Below are 19,503 nucleotides of genomic sequence, written 5' to 3' on the forward strand. Positions count from 1 at the left end.
CATCAGAGATGCTTCCTCTGTCTGGCTACAGCCCAGCAGAGAGATTGTGTGGGCAAATAGAAGCATTTGATGTCAGCGTTGGTTAGGTCTCGAGAAGTACATAAATGGCTGCTGCCCTAGCCTGCAGTAAAGGTGCATGTCTGTATGCGAATCTTCGATCTCCTACAATAAGGGAATGAATGCTAAGTATTTCCAGGAGCATGACCTCCATAACAAAACAATTCCCTTCAGCAGAGAAAAACCTTTGCGTAAAAATCTTTGTAAAAATCACAATGACTGAAATATCTTCATTGTCAGAAAACAATAAAGCAAGAACCAGATGAAATAAAAGAAATACATATTATGGGGTTTTAAGTCTTGTCATACAGGAGAAACATCAAAAGAATCAACAGAAGACAGAAAAGACGATAGCTATTTAATTTCCACAGTGAGATTAAACAATTTTAATCACTTACAAACATGGCTACTTTATTTTAGATACACATGAACAGCTACAATATTCAGCCTGAAAACAAAAATGACAGAAGTGGCAAGACTGCTAAGAGTGGGAGAACTGAGATGATTTGCCATAATCAAATAGAGTTTAAAGAGAGTTTGAAAACAAACACTGGTGTTTAAGTAGTTTACAAAACCTTTTGAAGACAGGAGGGGGAGAGAAAAAAATTGTTTCTTTTTTTATTTCTCACACCCATCTACATATGCCTAATGAGAACAAAAATCTCAGGAGATAAATACAGATAATGTCTGTAATCTAATATATACTTAATATCATCTTAAGGTGGGGAGAGTGAATACACCTTTCTGTCACAGAGAAAGAAGCTATTTTGGGAAATTAAGAAACAGGATTTTTATTTTGAAGCAATCATTAGTTGGTGATACATCTGCTAGGTATATTAATTGAAACTGTCAAAGAAGATTAGTTAGGATGAATACTATAACCATGGGAAAACCCAAAACCAGATACATTCTTTAGTTCTCTTCCCTTTTGGATGTGTAGAACATTGGTTTTGAAGGACGACAGTAGAAAAAACAGTAGTTCCACGTTAATGTCATCTAGGTACAAGTGTGTTGCAAAATCTTGTCTTTGCTGCTAAAGTTGCTACCACACTTCAGAAGGGGTGACACAGGGAAACTGGAAAGTCTGTCGATGGGTTGCATTAATCCAGCAGTCCTTAGGTGTTAGGAATCAGTGCTTTTTCCTTCTGCCTCTTGACTTTCCAGCAAGGCTTTGGATGATGGCACTTCTCCACCCTCTGCTCCTTCATCTAAAAAAAAGACAGAATTAAACATTTATACGACACACATTCTCACAGCTTTTTTTTTTTGCAGCCAAATATTTGGGTTCACTGATCATCTCTGTTTGGACTGGCTCTTTATTACCACACTCATGGGTGCTTTAGAAAGAGAGATTAACTCAAAAGATAAAGAACTTGCAGAGGCATCTTCCAAAAGCAATTGCCTATTGTTGTTCATTTGCCAGCTCCTTGCACATGCTGATCAATGTGCATTTGGTTGTAAGAAACAGATTGGAGATAACTTTTTATTATGGTTATTCTTTTTTTTTCTGGGTGATTTCCAAAGTCAAGTTAGAATACTGCATTCCTCTGAGCGTTGCTTGGTTTCAGGTAGATAATATTAGAGTTTATGAACATGCCAGTTATCTGGCTGACTTTCTTTGCCAAGAAATACCTAGGCGAATTCACCCTGTCTTCACAAGACGAGAGGATTTTTTGTTACTCTGATTTGGAAGTTGACTCTTCCATAGGTTAGAGTTGAATGCTTACATGACTAATGTAAGTAAAGGCTCCCCAGCGTGCATGGTCATTAGATGAAGAGTTCCACTCTGTTGGTTTTGATGCTCAAATTCTCTCACTGAGAAACAGGAACTCCTCTTGCCTCAATTTCCTTGCAAAGCTTAATTATTTTAACACTACCTTCAAGTCCCACATGGCATTACCAGTGCTAACAGAACAGTTTGTAAACCCAAACCTAAGACAGCCCATAGCTTTTGGGGGCAAAGAGAGGTCTGCTTGGCATATCTGGCTGTACCATCTTCCACTTTAATAGTTGTAAACTAAGGGGTACATTTTCAGCTATTTGCCCTGGAGACTTGTTGTAAAATATCACAAACATTCAAAAGAGTTATATATCTTGCTCTCTACATATCACAGCAAATATATAATGCTGTACACAATTCATCAGCTAAAGTTCTTGGCAGAAACTGTTGTAAGTCTCCTCAGAGGTTTGGAGGCTTCAGAGTTTTATACTGGTAAATGAGGAACTGAGTTATTTGACACCCTTCAGCATTACATAGCACAGCACCGTTGAGGAAAGGGAGACAGAGCAATCTCCACTATTGGCTGTTTCTGTGTGGGGTTGGATGTCTAATATTAATGGAGTCTTGCAGACAGGGTAAAGGAAAACTGTTAGAGGAAATCTAATCTCATAGTTGGTAGCACTTAGGTGTGCAACAGGTGCTAAGCTGCTGAGTGTATCAAGATAGTTATACACAGTCACCTAGAAAAAATTCAGTAAACAATAAAGGTTATTGGCAAAATAGTGCCCTAACACAGATTACCAAATGTGGGAGACCAATATAGCCTCTTTGCTCTCAAACTTCTTGCAGACTCCTCTTCAACCTTTGGATCACCAGTGACAACAATCAACTGTTTAACATGGTTCCAGTATCGCCTGCCACCAGACCACCTGTGGAAAGTCTCAGCCCTCCAAAATTTACGCACCATCAGAGGATGGTCAGACAGGATACAGATGGTCTTCATTTCAGAGTTAGGCTCTGAGATAAACACCTGGTGCCAAAATCTCTCCTGTCCATCTCATGAGAACGTTAATTTGGTGTGGCTTGCAGAGTACATGGAAATTTACATCACACAGCTATGATCCTTGTATATTCATAAAGAATAAAGCAAAGTCTCTTTTCTCTTCTAAGCCAGACAAAAGGTATTAGTACATCCTGTTCCTGACCTTTCACTATGACAGCAGCTGACAGCATTTTAGAAAGAGAGGAAATGTATGATCCAATGAGCATTAGCTAAATTTGAAGCAAGATGGAGAAAGTCCTCCTCACCATTTCCCATAATCTTCACTGAATCTTTTAGAGTAGAAAAAAAATAGGGCATACTTTATATAGCCACATGTTCCATCTTCTGCACTTTTCTCATTTATCCAACTTCTTTGTTCTGAGCTGGAAATGGCTTTCATTTTTTTAACAACTTATTGTTAAAGCCAGAAACAGGCAAAAAGAGATGCCTGTTAGAGCCCCAAACATTTCACAAACAAACTGTTTCCCTGTCACAGCACTTGAACTTCCAAGCTTTCTTTCCATTTTGATGAATTCTCCTCGTTTTGCTTGCTGTCTCATCAGAAGTTTAACTTACAACACAATGAGGCTGTACTTCCCACCTGATACTTGTAGAATTCCCAGCCCCCAAAAGCATCCAAGCAGTCAAGAGTGGACCTAACTGTATCCTGTATTCATTTCCTATTATCACTACTGCAAACTGCTGATAACAGAAACTGCTCCTTCCAGGCACGCTCTGGCACAGCTATTTGTCAATGACAAAGGCAAAGGATAATTCCATGCTCTTAATTGTTCTTCAAATCCTGGCAGTGCTGGTCCTTGCAGTTGTAAGAAAGCATCAGTATATTTTGCTAAAACTAATGTAGCTGTGTTTCATTTCTTCTTCTTAATGCATTGGACAGGCACCAGGAGAGGAGGATTATGCTGTCTGCAGGGCTAAGTACTTATTTTATGCTGTGCTGTAACATTTCTTTTAACAAGACTTTCACTCTTTCATGTTTATTTTTACCCAGAGGAAAAAAAAAAAAAGATTGAAGAGAGAAATTTTGCATGCTTTAAAAATTATTTTCTTTCCAACTACTAAACTTTCCAGAGGCCAAAATGAAACAAACATGAGGAACTTATCTACAGCTGTTCTATTCTTTTGTGCTTTGTTTAACATGGTTAATATGGTGCATCTCCCTCAAGGTTCACTGCTCTAAACAATACTAAGGTTAGTTACACATAATGTAGCAATGACTATTTCAGCGGGTTGGACTGGTCACTTCACTTCCACAGCTCCTGACACTAATAACAATATAAATTCCCATCTACCTCCCTTTTCATAAGGGAAATAGTTCTTTTCCTGCTGGAGCCTGACTGTGCCAGGCGGAAGAGCTATTTGGAATAAAAAACCCCGTAATATTTGAAAACCAAAGCATTAAATGTTAAGTGACTGTGTGTGCTTTGGAATGGATTTCCAGTGCTCCAGTCGCACACACCAGAAGGAGAAAATCTGTAAGGACATACTTTTCATATTCCTAGGGAAAAATCTCTCCTCAAAACAAAGGAGTTTTAACTCGACTCACAGGGCTTTGAATGTACTGACACAGTGCCCGCCGTCCTTCCCACATGCTCTTCCAGATTCTCCCAGTTCCCCTCACTACTGCCCTGCAGCCTGAGGGTATCTGACCTTGTTGTCTTACCCTTTTTTTTGTCATGTCCATCCTCTCTCCTTCATAAATCTTTGTTCTGTCCCTTTGCAAAAATAATGCCTCCTTCGAGGAGGCATCATAACGCCTCCCACCTTTATGGTGCTTTAGGGGGCTGTAAACTCAACATCCTGTAATTGCTTCGGGCAACGTACAAGCAGGACATGCATCCTCAGAGCCTGGGAATCCCTCCTATAATCTGCTTCAGTTCAGATTCACGGATCCTCCACTCCTCAGCACAGGCCTGCCTCCCGCTGTGCTGCACCCACACCATCGCTGCTCCTGGATGTGGGACCACCAGTTGCACTGGCATTTGTGACAGCAGCAACACTGATGGGCATGAGAGGAAAAAGTTACTTCCAAATCAGAACCTAAAAATGTAGGGGCAACGCATGCTGAGGGCCAACCTATAATTCTCATTTCATAGGCATTAGAAACCAGATTTTTCTGAATCTGAAAATCCCCCTGAAAGTAAGAAGAACTCAAATGTAAAGCTGGTGTTGACTGGACCTGTGCTATATCAACAGAGCACCTTATCAAATAAAAGTAAGAAGAACTCAAATGTAAAGCTGGTGTTGACTGGACCTGTGCTATATCAACAGAGCACCTTATCAAATAAAAGGACATGGCAAAATAGGTCACTGGTCTCAGATAGCAAAGTTGAAAGCCTACTAACAGGAGTAAATCACTGTAAACCCTACTCTTAATGTATATGCCTGAGTTAAGATAGCTGTAATTGGATTAACAGTGCAGATTGCTGTCTTGTGCTAAGTTATCTCTGTGCAGGAGTAGACCCTAATTTATAGCTGGAGTGATGGTTTTCCACGCTGCCCAGCAATGCAACTGTGTTTGCTCTTCCTCAGAGGAACTGGAATTGAGTTCCCAGCACCTTTCCCCAGGCTGCTGAACACTAAATCTGTGGGTGGATATGGCAGACAGTCTGGGTTAAAATTAACTTGTTTCATCAGGAGGTACAAGTGGTAACTGCTTTGGAAGGTTGAATTTAATCCTAAATGAAGAAAGAATATTAGTATTGACATCAAAACTGCACTGTGGCCGAAGTCTTAAGGAGAAAGCAAAGGACAACTGCATAAAAATGTCCGCTTCTTGAATGTGCAGCCATTACCTTCTGAAACGGAGAGCTCAGCCAGTTTGTGTGGCAGATCTGAAGTCCCAGCACCAGCAGGAGAGCCCAGAATATCCGGTAAAGCGTTCCGGCGGCCTGCCCGTCCTGATGCTGCAAAATCTGTGACCACAGGCTCCACATCAGTCATTGCTGACTCCTTTCCTCATAGCAACATCTGCATATGTAACAAACAAAAGAAGAAAACAGCTGTAGCCCAGATGGATGCTATCACCTGCTCAACAATACAATAGCCATAGGCTTTGCCCAAGGGGTCTTTTGTTATTAAAAGCCATATATTTCAATACTGAGTGCTTAAGCTTTATTTGTGCCCCAGAAGATAAAAGAATCTCTGTGCATTTCCTTATGTTGCCATTTGCACATCAGACTAGCACAATGAACAGCTCTGTACCTACAAGAAACCTGTGGATAGGTCAGCAATAGCCCTTTCTGCGAGCTGCTTGTATGGCTTTTTATGACCTGATCTCTCTTTTTAAGTGGTTTTGCCATCCAACCACTCAGAAGGGAACTGAAATTCTATTTTGCCATACTGTATCTATGAAGCAAAGCATGTTTTCTTTATTATGAATCTTGTTTAGATTCTCATTTAGAATCCTAATGGTTTTATCCTGCAGGTATCAAACCATTTGTTTTCCACCGCTCCTTGTTAGCTTGGTTTCATCTCAGTTTGTGCATGTGACTTTTATCTAATAAACAGCTGAAGCCTGGAAATAACAGAACCAACAGTGCTCAGCTCCCTCAATCCCTGTCTCAAAGCCCATTGAATATTCAATTACTGCTGACCAAGATGGACTTTGGATCAGGCATAGAGGTGTTTGCAGGATCACACCCCAGGGCACCAGGTTAAGTGAGAGCACCTGGAGCTGAAGGAGGTGATACTTAGCCACAAGTGGCACACAGGGATAGTGTGTGAAAACTGCCATTAGCAACTGTATTATTAAGAATCACAAAAGACTATCATACCAGAATTGTACGCAATAATTCCTGATAATTAACAGGTAATTTCTAATAATTAGACATGAATTGTTCAACTAAAAACAATACTTACTTGCTGTTTATGAATGCAGCTCTGTGTGCAACATGGGAACAGGAATGTTGTCTCTCTGTGTAAATACGGTCAGTGCTTTGTGTGGGAAGGGATACAGATGGGGCTGGAGACCAATCTGATGGAAAGCTGTCAGCTTTCGGTTGACAGCTGGCTGTATTTAGAATAAGAATTGGATAAGGAAAGTCTCAATCATTTTAGTGTTGTTCATATAAGAAGCAAAGCATCATAGTCCCCCTTCTAAAATTCTGCTAAGGTTGGGAAATATCAGTGCTCTCATTTCGCGGATAGAAAAACCGAGGCCAACAGAGATCAAATGTGACTTGCGCTGATGTGCAGGAAGGGAGGGGCAGAAATTTGAATACTGATGCTGACCTGGCGTTTCCACCACAAAGAACATTTTCCTTTTCTCTCTCAAAGTGCCTTTCAGCTGTGTCACTCCAATAACAAGAATAAATATTCTTAATCTTTGTATCTCTAAATACTTTGTAATAAAAGAAAGGAATCCTTCTTGGCAAGAAACGAAGGCATGAGTAAAATCTGCAAGTCTGAAAGATGACTTGCACATGCAAATAAGCCACTGTCTTTAACCAAAGTCAGTAACTGAAAGTTCTAACCTGGAGATTTAGTAGAAGGTTCCTCTGTTGCATGAAACAAGTCAGGTCAAGTCCAAATGAATCTTGTCCATAAGTAGCAAAAATATAAAAACTATACATGGACATTCGAGACTGCAACTTCTGAGAAAATGTACAAACTATGTGTATCAACATTCTTGGTTAGATATAGCATTATACTATGTATTCATTAAAATGGGTGAGGTCAGCCCTTGACAAGAAATATCAACATATGGAGAAACCATATTTACAGACACAGTCTCGTGGCTTTTTGTGGGTGTTTGTATTTACTTAACTGTAGGTGTCCTAAATATATTTCTCCACATGCTCACCAGAGCAAGCAGAGACTGTAAATTACACTTCAGAACAGAAAATACTCAGGATCAACTTTGCTTAGTAAAGCTGTTAAAATTTGTTCCCAATGTCAAAATACCAGTGCTGCTGCAGTTCCTGCCCATTTCATTTCAGCCATTTAGTTGGTGAGACAGTAATACTGTTGCGAGCTGACTGCTGTTCACACAAAGATCTACAGAATTACATTAACATCAAAACACACCAAACACTTTCTCAAACCCGTCTTGTGGACTTGTTTTTTCTTTTCCCTCCTGCATGGATGTCTTGGTCCCTAAATGGTTACTTTTTAAATGGAGAAAATCTGCTCTACAACTCATGTGATATGAAACTACTCTCTTCTGTAGTACAGTTTCATCTTACCCACCTTCTGCACTTGTTTCAAATACCTCCCTTTCCTCTCTAGCTCATCTCTTTCTCCCCTGATGTAATCTCCCTTCATTGCATAATACTAGACAACCCAGGAAGATGATGAAGGACACACTCTGACACGCTTTCACGTACATTAATTTTGATTTATGCACTTGATTAAAAAAGTGTGCAGAGACAAATCTAGAACATCTGTCAGACAGAAAATCAGCTGATCATTATCCATCAGTCCGGTGGCCATAACTCAAATGTTGCTGTCTAAAAATAATAAAAGTACACCATCCTTTATATATGTAGCAGTTACCATTATGTTTTCACCTTTGTTTTTTCTATACTATACCTGAGGTATTAGAGGCTGAGGAGAAGACTGAGCTCAAAAGTGCTACCCACTGCGCTAGTACAGGATGTTCTCTAAGTATATTTGAAAGATGAGGGACTACCCCAGCAGGCTTAGAAATGACATTACAAATCAAAACTTAAGTCCACTTAGGTCCATATAAATAAAAACTTCAGTCTACCTCCAGACATATGACTGACCATATTCAAAATAGCTTGCTGCTGTGCCTTAAATAAATGGCATTTCGTTCTTCAGTGTTCTAAGGAATTTCTTCAATTTCATTCTGATGCTCTCTTATAATAGTATTTTCTAAGGCCTACATACAAGTAGGGATGTAGAGTTTCTCCACTCTTCATCTGTTTCTACCTTTAATTTTTTTTAACATAACCATCAGGAAATAACTGCCTCTTTGGCATGTTGCATCTGTTATGTGTAGTATTTTTCATGCTTCCTCACAGAGTAAATAATAATCACAGTGTGCACAGCATCTATTTTCCCAATTCCACTCTTTCTCCCGCTGGCAACATCTCCTTCAGCTTCACTGAACTCATTTTGCTGTAGCCTTATCCAAGTTAAAGACACATCTTGCCAATGCCTGCATACAGTTGCTTCTCCCAGCTTCCGAATTACTGTTGTCATTTTTCTCCCACGTCACTGCTCACCAGACCAATGGTGCACAGCTCTAAAATAGTGACAGATTTCCAGAGCAGAAGGTTCTGTGCTTCCCCAGCTCCCTCTCTTTCCATAGCAGGCCACCCAAAAGCAGAAGGGGACTTCGGGGAAAACAGACTTGAGCAGGGATGCAGGCTGTTTGCAGAGGGTCAACAGTAGGAAGGCAGGTGGACCTCCCAGAAAAGCTCACCTACTAAAATTAGAGACCAAAGACTTTGACTAGCATCCCAACTAGTACTCCATCAGTACTCCATGGCACCAGACTAACTTTGCAGCTCATTACTGGGCCATGACATAGTGCTATGGGGTTTTGGGGAATACTAGGTTAATCGTCTCATATACACCTCTGAAATCCCGGCAGGACCACCCAGAATGCACAACAGACCACTCAGGTGTGCAAGGGGGAAGGAAATCTCCGCTTGTGAAAACTGGCTACAACCAAAAGTAAAACTCAGTTACTGTATCTACCAGACATTCAAGTTAAGTGTCCTCAGAGAAAGCAATGGCAGCTAAACTACCAGTGGGATTTTCTCGAAGCAAGACAGCTAGTTTGTTAATCTTTGAATCTTCTTTTGTTGGCAGCATAGCCAGCCCCTTGGGGGGAAATGAGTCACAGAAGCTGGTGAGAATTTATTTAAATAAATGACAAAGGAAAAGAACAAATAAGTCTCCTGAAACAGTTTGTGTTGAGGATCAAGGGAAAAAATGCTTCACAGTGCTCAGTTGTAGCAGGTGCTACGGTCCACATTAAATGTCAATGCTGTCTCTTCCTCACCCTATCTGTTAGGAAGTAGATAAATCACCACCATACGTATTTGTGAAAGCTCTTTTTTCTTCTGATCTTTTTACTGTCTTACACAGAGACAAAATACTGGTTTTGTTCCGCTTGGAAGAACAAACTCTTCCTCAGGAAGTGTCAAAAGGTTCCTGACATTGGTATTGTTGCAATTCCACACAGGAGGCTGAAAGACCAAACACATCACTCCTTGCCACTCAGGCTCTTCTCTCCTCTCAAATATTTTTCTCTTAGGTCTTACGAATAGTCTCTGTCTCCACTATCAGAGAAAGCTACACTTCCCAAACACTGTTCCTTTTGAATGCCCCTTAATAGGAACAAACCGGAAAGCATGAAATCCTCTCACAAACACCTGAAAAATACAATAGCCAGGTAGGACTTTTAGAGCCGATTGATTGATTTTGTGCCTTGATGGTCTCTTACTGTAAGATGCATTTCAGCATCTTACTTCAGTCAGAAAGAACTTTAGTCCTTTTCGCTGTGTTTAGCTGGTTTTTATTTACTTGTAAGTAATGAGTGTTCTCCAAGCACCTTTACCCCAAAAGACAACACTCAAAAGTTTCTCAGTAAGGAGAACAGAAAACTTATTGAATGAAGTGCTTCCCACTGTGCAACTGAGATGAAAACCGCATCTCCTTGCTATGCAGTTGCCATGCTTTCACATCCTCTTCTGTGGCAGCTGCACCCTGATGCCTTTGCCTCCTCTTCCCAAAGATCTCAGAATAGGAACATTCTCATTATACATGCTCATGTAATCCTTCTGCTTTATCCTGAAGCATTACTGGGCCACAGAAAAGGAAAAAAGCTAGGAACATTCATGCATTTAAGGAAGACAGTCCAGAGATTATGATCATGACCAACAGTAACCTGGGCACTCACATAACAATTTTTGTGAGAAAAATTTCTGTTACGTGTTTTTTCACATCAGTGAAGTTTGTAACACACTCGTAAGCCTAGTGCCGGGAAGCACACAGAAAGATAAGCAAGCCGCCTTTACCATATCTATATGAAACACAGGAGTCTCGATTCTGTTTGGGGCTTAGGAAAAGAGACCACCATTTCTTAATACACAGAACCAATATAGCTATCTACACGAAAGTTAGAAGTGAATCACTCAGGAAAAAATGTAAATTTGTTAGCTTTCAGGTTTTTGAATACATCACTGAAGTTGAAACAAGAGTTCCTTTTATTATTTCGTGTTGGAAAGATGATTTGGGTTTCCTGTACCAATGGAGATGGCCCCTCTAGTGCATGTTCTCTGAAAAATTTGTGAGTTGTTTTCCCATACAGGGAAACTAAATTATATCCCATCTCAGTAAACCTACAGTGCAGAAGCATGTCTGAGTCCTTCTACATCTTCTGTCTCAGTCTGGATGTTACAGCCCATATAACACATGGTGTTTTGGGGATGAATTTGAAAGTTTGGTATCTCGTATAGATAAACCTGCCAGACAGGTTTTCACTTTTGGTTCTTTGCAGTGTAGACAGCAGGACAGACATTTAACACGTCTTGTGTGTTTCTTCTGCTCTGGTTACGTGACCTACTCTACCCTCTTGCACCAGGAGCAACATCCTTACTGATAATGTGCAAAAATGGCTTCCATACCTGATTCTCCTAGTCCCAAACTGGTCAGCCTGGGATACCAAGATTACACCATTCCTCCATTTCCTGCCTCGGTGCTCCCAGAAGCACTGAATGAAGGTCCAAGATCTTGATCAAGTTGTTCAGGTGTTCACCACTTTGGGGCACAGAATCTGAAAACCTTGGCCAAAGCTGTAGGATAAAGACAGGAGCTGACGAGTTTTGCCCCTTGGTGAGTCCAATTTCTACATAAATCTTGTCTATGCTTTCATGAGGAATGGCTGAAGATGGGGAATTACTTTTATTAAGGACTGTCACAGACCTCACCAATCTTCAGCTCCAAATGCAATACATATCTTAACTTTTGCTGTCTCCTGTGTACAGTACCTATAAAGTGTATGTGTGCACTTGTATAGATTCTGCAGCTGAAAGGACTGGTCTAGGTCCAGTATGCCATGCCAGCATTACAAGGTATGTATGGCATGAAACCACTTTCTATACAAATGAAATGGGATGGACTTTCTTCTTCCTCAGACTGGTACTTCGAAACTTTCAGTTGAATTTTCTGATCACTTCCATAAAGCCACTATTATAGAAAAGGCAAGAGAAAAAAATCCACGTAACTCATTAATCATGCTGCTTTTACGCTTCTGGAGAACACACAGATACCATCGTGCGGTTCACCCTCTACAAACCCGTACAGAGTAGAACGGCTTTACTGTGAGCTGTGTCTGACCCTGAGTACTCACAGCGCTCCGATGCACAGAAGAACACATTACAAAACCAGTAGCAGTTCTAAGTAATGGTACAATTTTCCCATTGTGAAAGAAAATAAGGAAGAGAGGAGAAAGGGTCATGATACTGACAACTGAATCAGAAGTTATCTGTGGCAAGTAATAAATGAAGTGACATTAGCTGAAGGCAGTCAATACCAGGCAAGCGAGCAAGTCACTTTCCAAATGTCTCTGAGTGACCAAAAGCAATGACAGACATAAGCTTTAGTTGACTTCACGGGAAACACAGTTCAACAGGAAGCAACTCTGATGCATCACCTATGCTGGAAAGAAATCAAATGCATTCCCTACTATGGAATAAGAAATGAATCTCAATAGAAACCAACCAACCAACCAACCTAATTCTTCCTCTTATATTTTGGCCATTCACCCTCACAGAGTTTTCATTTCCTATTGCAAAGTGTATAAATACCACCTGTCCCACATACCCACATACCACTTCCTGAGTTCAGCCACAGAGCTCCCCCCTTCCAAATCCTTTCTTAAGATTTGCATCTGGCCTGAAATCCAAGAGAAGTTTGCCCACCCATGACAACATACCCGAGGAGCAGTTTAGGATTTAGAAATCGTTTTTAAGGCTAATTTTGAAGAGGCCCTGCAACTACAACATTGCAGTTAACTTGTAGTCACGATTTTTCACATTGCCAAAGGCGCACAAGGAAACGAGTATCCTCCAACCTCTCTGATCTCCTTGTTCCTCAGCCTTTGAACTGGGAATTCTTTAGGGAAGAATCAAAGGACTTTTTCCCTCTACTTTGATACTTGCTGCCCCAGCATCCCATGAACACTTTCTGCAACACAGACAAGTCAACAGCTATGTAAGCCAGCATATGCGTGCATCAGTAATGTATTCTTTATCACAAGCAGCGAGGGATTCAGTTGTCTGCTTGCCAGCTCTGTGGAAGAAAACTGCTCTGACAAAACCACTGGGAAGGGCTGAGGCAGCAAACAGCTTGTGGCATACTGGAGTCCAGTTACACAATGCACTCTAGTAAAGCCATCAGCACAGTGCAATATAAAATGCAATTGAGAGAAGATTAATTTACAATTTAGCAGATACATGAGAATGGGACAATCCTATGCACACAACCAACACACCTATGCATCCAAATCCTCTTACTGGAGAAGGCCCAAGTCTCCTTGAGATCCTACTGACATGAATGAGGAACGTTTCCATCCAGTTCAGAGTGAATCAGAGGGTACCGGTACGTACAGGAGGTTCCCAGGAATGGAGACCCTTGTGGAAATGCTTACGGAAGAGAAGGAGTTGCAGAGAAAGAGGAGGAGTTGCCTGGTAGCAACGTGTGGGCACGAAGGGCTGAAAGTCAGGAGCACGAAGATGACAGAGAAGTTAGAGGCATGGGGAGCCTGTAACTGTGCTCGTACATAGAGAGAAGGAGAGATTAACTGAGGGTCTGTGTGAGATAAAGAAGTGACACGGCAAGGTAAAGGGACACAGGAAGAAAGGAGAGCTCTGGAACATTACTGAGGAAGAGGAACAAAATTAGTAACGAGGAGCTTCTTTGCACGGCAAGCGGGGTGGAGGCAGGGAGGAAGAGAGTCTTGGTAAAGTTTGGGGAGTGTTTCAGGAGACCAGCTCTGCTGGAGGATGTGCACAGAGATGGACACGATAGAAAACCTATGGATTAGGAGCAAACTAGCTAGGTTGCAGTAAAACAGGCCTTTTTTTGCTTAAAAGAATATGTGCGTAATTATCCCAATATGCCCACATGTAGGAAACCTGAAGAGTCTGCACAAGAAATACAAGGACAGTTTACTACACCCAGGAATTTTTTTTCTCTTTGTTTTTGGAAGGGGATAAATTATTTTCTTAACATGACACGTGCTGCAATGTCTTGTTAACTGAATATGTAGTATTTGCGACGACGCTTACAGACTGATGTTTGGAGCCCTCAAAAGAACAAGCAGCTGCAATATGAGCTTCTGCACAGACGTGCCTCTTTTTTGCCCTGCCAGCAGCTGTCCTCCAGGGAGAAAAGTCCCTGCTTGTTTCACATTCAGACCTCCAGAGGGTCCCCTGGAGGCAGAAGTGGGTTTGATGAAAGGGTTCATCTTGCCGTTATGAAACTCAGAAAGGACACAAGCCAGAAACTCAGAAAGGACACAAGCCAGGGCTTCTCTCCATCTAGCCATTGGGTGGTAACAGTCTGGCAGTGAGCAGGAATTGCATGTGAACAGCAGCAGGCACCTTGCTAAGTCCATAAGCCTTCAAAGCATGGGACTATTTCCATTAAAAAGCAAGGACAAGCTCTCAGAAACACATTATTGTTTTAGTTATGCAAATGAAAACTGACTTTTGATTTTATTATCTTTGTCACGGCCAGATAACATTCCATAATTATATAAAAAACCAGCTTAATCATATCTTATTTGTATGATTCTTCCTCCTTCAAATCTATGAGCTGTATTTTTTATGACCTGGATCAGACCTGGAGAGCATCCCACCCTACGTGTGGATTTCTTCCCTGGTCAGCTTCAGTTGCACCTTACTGGTGCTGAAATACTTGTGTTTAGCCACTTTTGCAGTCACACCCCTTAGTGCTTCTTCGCCTGAAGACAGGAGAGGATACTCTCTGTCTGGTAACCATATGGTTCATGTCTGATGAACACTTCGGAAAAGCTAAAGTGTAACCAAATCCAAGCACCATTCTTCTCCCTAAGTTGGAGTAAAACTTTCCTGTTCAAATTTTTAATTTCTGCATTCCGGTTTCATAGTGCCAAACACACACAAGAAGTCACTACTTCCAGTCAAGAATTACTCATTGCAGTCTGTTCTAACAAAAAAACCCCAAACAACAAAAAAACCCACAAACCAAACCAAAACAACAAAAACTGAAGTAAAACTTAGTCATTAATTGCTACTTACTCACAGGGGTCTGGATATAGCATTTAAAGCAAAGTCAGCGTAACCCTCAAGTCTTCACTGAGCAATCAAAGTACTAACGTACTATGAAAACCTAATTTTATTTTCTTTAGGACAGCAAGCTGCAACAAAGCCTGCTTGTCTTTGTCATGAGTGACTTTGTAAATCTAACCTCCAAGTTTTTATTATTCGACTAGCTTCCTTAAGCACCAGCCTGAAAGGTAAAGCAGTTGACAACTTCAGCTATTTCACCAGTATTTACTGTTGATGGGAGCATCTCTTCCACCCTGTTCACAAGGAGCAAATACCAGTCTGAGAGCTGCCAAGATATCCTATAGACATCACCCCAACACTTCACTGAAAATGGTTCTTGGGGTCTCAGCATTCTTTGCTTTTATCATGAAGCTCTGCATAACTATTTCTCCCCCATAATTATTTATTCTATCTCTCACTCCACTTCCTTCTTCTACTCCACAAATGATCTGGGTTTCCTGAACTGTTCTTCTGGCTCATCCATGAATACTTCTGGAAATCCAATCCAAAATACTTCATTTGGCATTCTTCACTGGATAGGATGTTGGAAAGAAAATCATGTTTGCTCAACTGAATAAATGTTTAGTTAGTTAATAAAATATTAGTTTATTAACTCAGTTCAAGGGTAGTAAAAGGTCTTTGATTTTGAAAATATAAGTGAACAATTGTAGGATAATTCTATAAAGCCATCTCAGCTTGAAGGAGAGCTGGTCTACCCAAAAGTTCTTCCAAAGACATTTTTCTAACTAATAGAAGATATTTTCTCTCCCTAAAAACTTTGTCTTGACCATGTTCTTAGGCCACCACAGGTGCTGGAAAGTTCTACTAAATCATTTTGGCTCAGTTTGCCCTCAGGGGAAGACGAACCAACAGAGATCACTGTGCTTTTTGCAGGAATCTGATGAATTTAAGTGAGCCTGGGGCAGAAAACAGCCATTTGGCATGTGAAGTCTAATACAAACAAAATGGAGCTAACCCCCAACTGCAAGTGACCCTGGTGCACTGAAGAACCGTTTAATGAGTTACTGAAGTCTCCTACTGCTGTGCTCGACACGGCAGTGACTTTACATTCACAAAGATGAAAAATCAATAGGACATACGGCTGGCTACATTTTGAGAAGTTATGTTACATGACTTTTCCGCACTGTCTTCTAAAATTGCATTTTAAATCTGGACCCTCAGTTCCCTGCTCTGTATGTTCCATTTATATTTTATTTGTGCTTTAGCATATATTTTTGCTTCAGATACAATATTTCTTCAAAATTAAATGAATAATTTTTAGTTTTCCTTTAATTCTCCAACATACATCATGCTTACTAATACAATACCACTCAGGTCATATCCTCTAGAGCATACCTGATCGATCTTGGTACTAGTCCTGTTTACTAAGTTTAATGAAATTACAACTAGAAAAATCTGCCCCATCTGATAGTGACTCACCAAGAAAACAGACCAAGATTTGAGAAACGTGTCTTCCTTTAGACTTGTAATTTAAGTTAGATAATGACCTTGATTCACAAGACTTCCCAATTATATTTACAATAGACTTTAACTTACAAGTAAAAAAATAAATTCAATTACAATTTACTGAAACATATTCTGATAGTATAGGTTTACATTTTGATCCTGCAGTTATGCATGTACTTAACTTTATCCAATTGCAAGGCTTCTGTTGCTTCCATTGAAATTTTATAATACAGACAGGAGACAGCACTAGGAATGCACTCTTTAACATTCAGGAGCAGATGACTAGGCTGGATTTGTCCCTTTCAGATTTGGAGGTAAAGAGTTGTCTCCAGTGGATCAGACACCTGCTGATACAGTCCCTGGTTATTTGTCTGCACCAGAAAGTCTGTGACTGCTCCTTAATGGTCAGAGACCACAGGGTACTTATCTGCATGCAGAGGCACAATCAATCAGAACAAGGCAAGTCTCAGATCTACTCCTCCGCCAGAATATTTTGAGACTGGGGGGAAAACTTACCAAAATTTTCCACAGAATAGGGAATATGGGGGCACAAATATTTGAGAGCATCTTGTCCTTAAATTTTCTGGGAATGAGCCAGCTACACCTTGCTCCACTGAACAGCACTGATGAAACAGAATTTCAAATAAATGAAAAAAATAACCCCGAACCCACAATCTCTTGAGGACTAATGATGGAAACAAATAGGCTATATGATTAACCACAGTACACACTAAGAACTTTTTCCTTGCAACTTATTTTCGATTAATTTTATGCTTCAGGTGAAGAGTTTATCTGCAGTACTACACTTGCTCCTGCCTTCCTATTTTTAGATGACTCCATTTGTTTCCTCCGCGTCTCGGCTGAAAGGATACCATTGATCACAGCGATTTATAAAACTCCTGGACTTTCATGCTATTTCAGAGTGTCTCTTTTTCCTAGGAGAATAGGGCTAATAGGTGAAATTCATACTAGTTATAAGCCTAAACAAGTCAGTAGAATTACACCTGGGATACATTTAGTTTAATTTCTTTAGCCTTTCAATATACTTCTATTTTATGAAAGTATGAATCATCTCTATTACCCTCCAATGCCCTTAGCCTAGGACATTAAAACAGCCTTCCTATCTTAGAGATTCAGGGTTATAGACTAGTTTGGTAAAATAGACATATTTCAATCAAAATTCTAGTAAAATATACTAAGGAAATTATTTTATGGTCTCCCTGAGCTTACTTGGCAATTGAGGAAAATTATTGCCTCTCAAAAAAGTAAGCCCTAAAAGCAAATCCCTACCTCCAAATATTACAGCCTATGTGCTGTTCAAGAACAAACACCAAACAGTCATTTCCAAGGCATGTACTGAGCTGGCAGTCAGATAATTTCCATGCTGTTGAATTCATGTATTTTAAATTAATTCAATTAAAATGATCTCTCATTGAGACAGATGGCTTTAAAAGAGTCTTTTCAATTTTGGTAAATGATCCTTCACTAAACATGCCCTGCTTTTGAAACACCTGGATAAAGTGCTTTAAATAAGGATCAAAAAAAGTATATTAATATCCCAGATGATAATGAGGCTGTGAAAACAACCAGTACATACAGGACCATTTAAAAGATGACAGAGTAGAAAGTTGAAGTGTGCTTTTTATAAATCACTTGAATGAAGTATGGCTGGACCCTTGAGCTGTTTTAGCTGGAATGCCACCAGGCATAGAACTTTTATTTAACTTTCTTAATCTACATGGGCCATTAACACTTAAGGAAAAGTGGAGGGATGGAAACCAAAATATAAGAAAGCCATCAAGTCTTGTTCCTATTTGTCACACAAACAACATTAGTTGGGAGGTCCACATACTGAATCTTTTGGTTTTAAAAGTTTAACAATCAATATCAGCTTTCTTTTTCCTCATCTTTATCATTTTTAATTTAACATTTAGTCTGCTATATTCTGAGTGAGAGGTGGGTTTAATTTTGACATGTCAGACCAGAGCCATTCTTCCACAAGGAGTAGCAAAAGCAACAAGCAAGATCTGTCTGAGCAAATGTTTTTACTTTGCTTTCCTCTGGAGCAGAATTGGATAGGATTTTCCTACTGAAAACTGTTTTCCATTGTAAAGGAATCTGCACTTTCACTGCACGGAGGTCTGTTGGAACCATGCTGTTCCTGAATCACATCAATTTTAACAAAACTTTTTTACTGGGTACAAGCAAGAGAGAGCCTGCCGACTGCTGCCAAAGAGTTGCTTGCCTGCAGTCAGGGGCTGGCAGAGGGTGGGAGGACAGTCAGCTTGAGTTACTACGGGTTAGGCGAGTGCTTTAATCGCTAGGTTCTTCGTTACCTCTGAAGATCTCACAGGCTGGTTTCATCCCCGCAAGCACACAAACACGACCTCACCGGGTCTCCTCACCCTGGAAGGAGCCCGTGATACAGCCCCGGTGGCACAGGTCATTTCCTAAAATGCTAGGAGGGCAGGAAAGCCCAGACCTCGCTCGGCTTTATCACAGGAGGGTGGTTCCTTTGGGCTCCCATCTGGCACTGAGACCAAGACGGTCAAACCCCTGGCAGCCACACAGACCACGTAGGCGATGGGGTGTCCTCCCTCCCTTACCCTGAAAGATGCAGCACCAGCCCTGCCTCCCCCCTTCCCACCCTCCCATGGCAGCAAACGCCTTCCCCCCTCTTCCTCTGCCCTTCTACAGCACCAAATTCACACCCCCCCCCCACCAGGACACTCTCACTCCATGCAGAAAGTGCCAGTGCCCCCCTCCCCATCCTGCCCCACAGGAGGACCACAGCAAGAGCCTCCACCGTCCCCGCGGAGGCTCTTCCCCAGGCAGCACCACGTGCGAACCTCCCCGTGGAAAGACAGAAGAAATGAGCAAGGCGACCTGGCCCGGTGAATCACACC

The 19,503-nt window shown here is 40.9% G+C and overlaps 1 protein-coding gene across 6 annotated transcripts in view; it reads right to left on the bottom strand.

Moving 5' to 3' along the window:
• Positions 1-398: 398 nt before the first annotated feature.
• The window catches only part of PKIB (cAMP-dependent protein kinase inhibitor beta), a 56,721-nt gene continuing 37,616 nt past the window's right edge, over positions 399-19,503 (bottom strand). For 5 of the 6 annotated variants that reach the window (XM_030031827.2, XM_041128104.1, XM_030031817.2 and 2 more), the window contains 2 exons: positions 5,636-5,810; positions 399-1,265 (listed from right to left, as the gene is read on the bottom strand). In XM_030031827.2, the coding sequence (XP_029887687.1) occupies positions 1,180-1,265; positions 5,636-5,783 (234 nt within the window). In that variant the 5' untranslated portion in view covers positions 5,784-5,810 and the 3' untranslated portion in view covers positions 399-1,179. Of the gene's footprint in view, positions 1,266-5,635; positions 5,811-6,701; positions 6,853-19,503 lie in introns of all 6 variants that reach the window. The other variant, XM_030031848.2, reaches the window with a different exon arrangement.

This window comes from Aquila chrysaetos, chromosome 2, assembly GCF_900496995.4.
Source record: "Aquila chrysaetos chrysaetos chromosome 2, bAquChr1.4, whole genome shotgun sequence".
NCBI lineage: Eukaryota > Metazoa > Chordata > Aves > Accipitriformes > Accipitridae > Aquila > Aquila chrysaetos.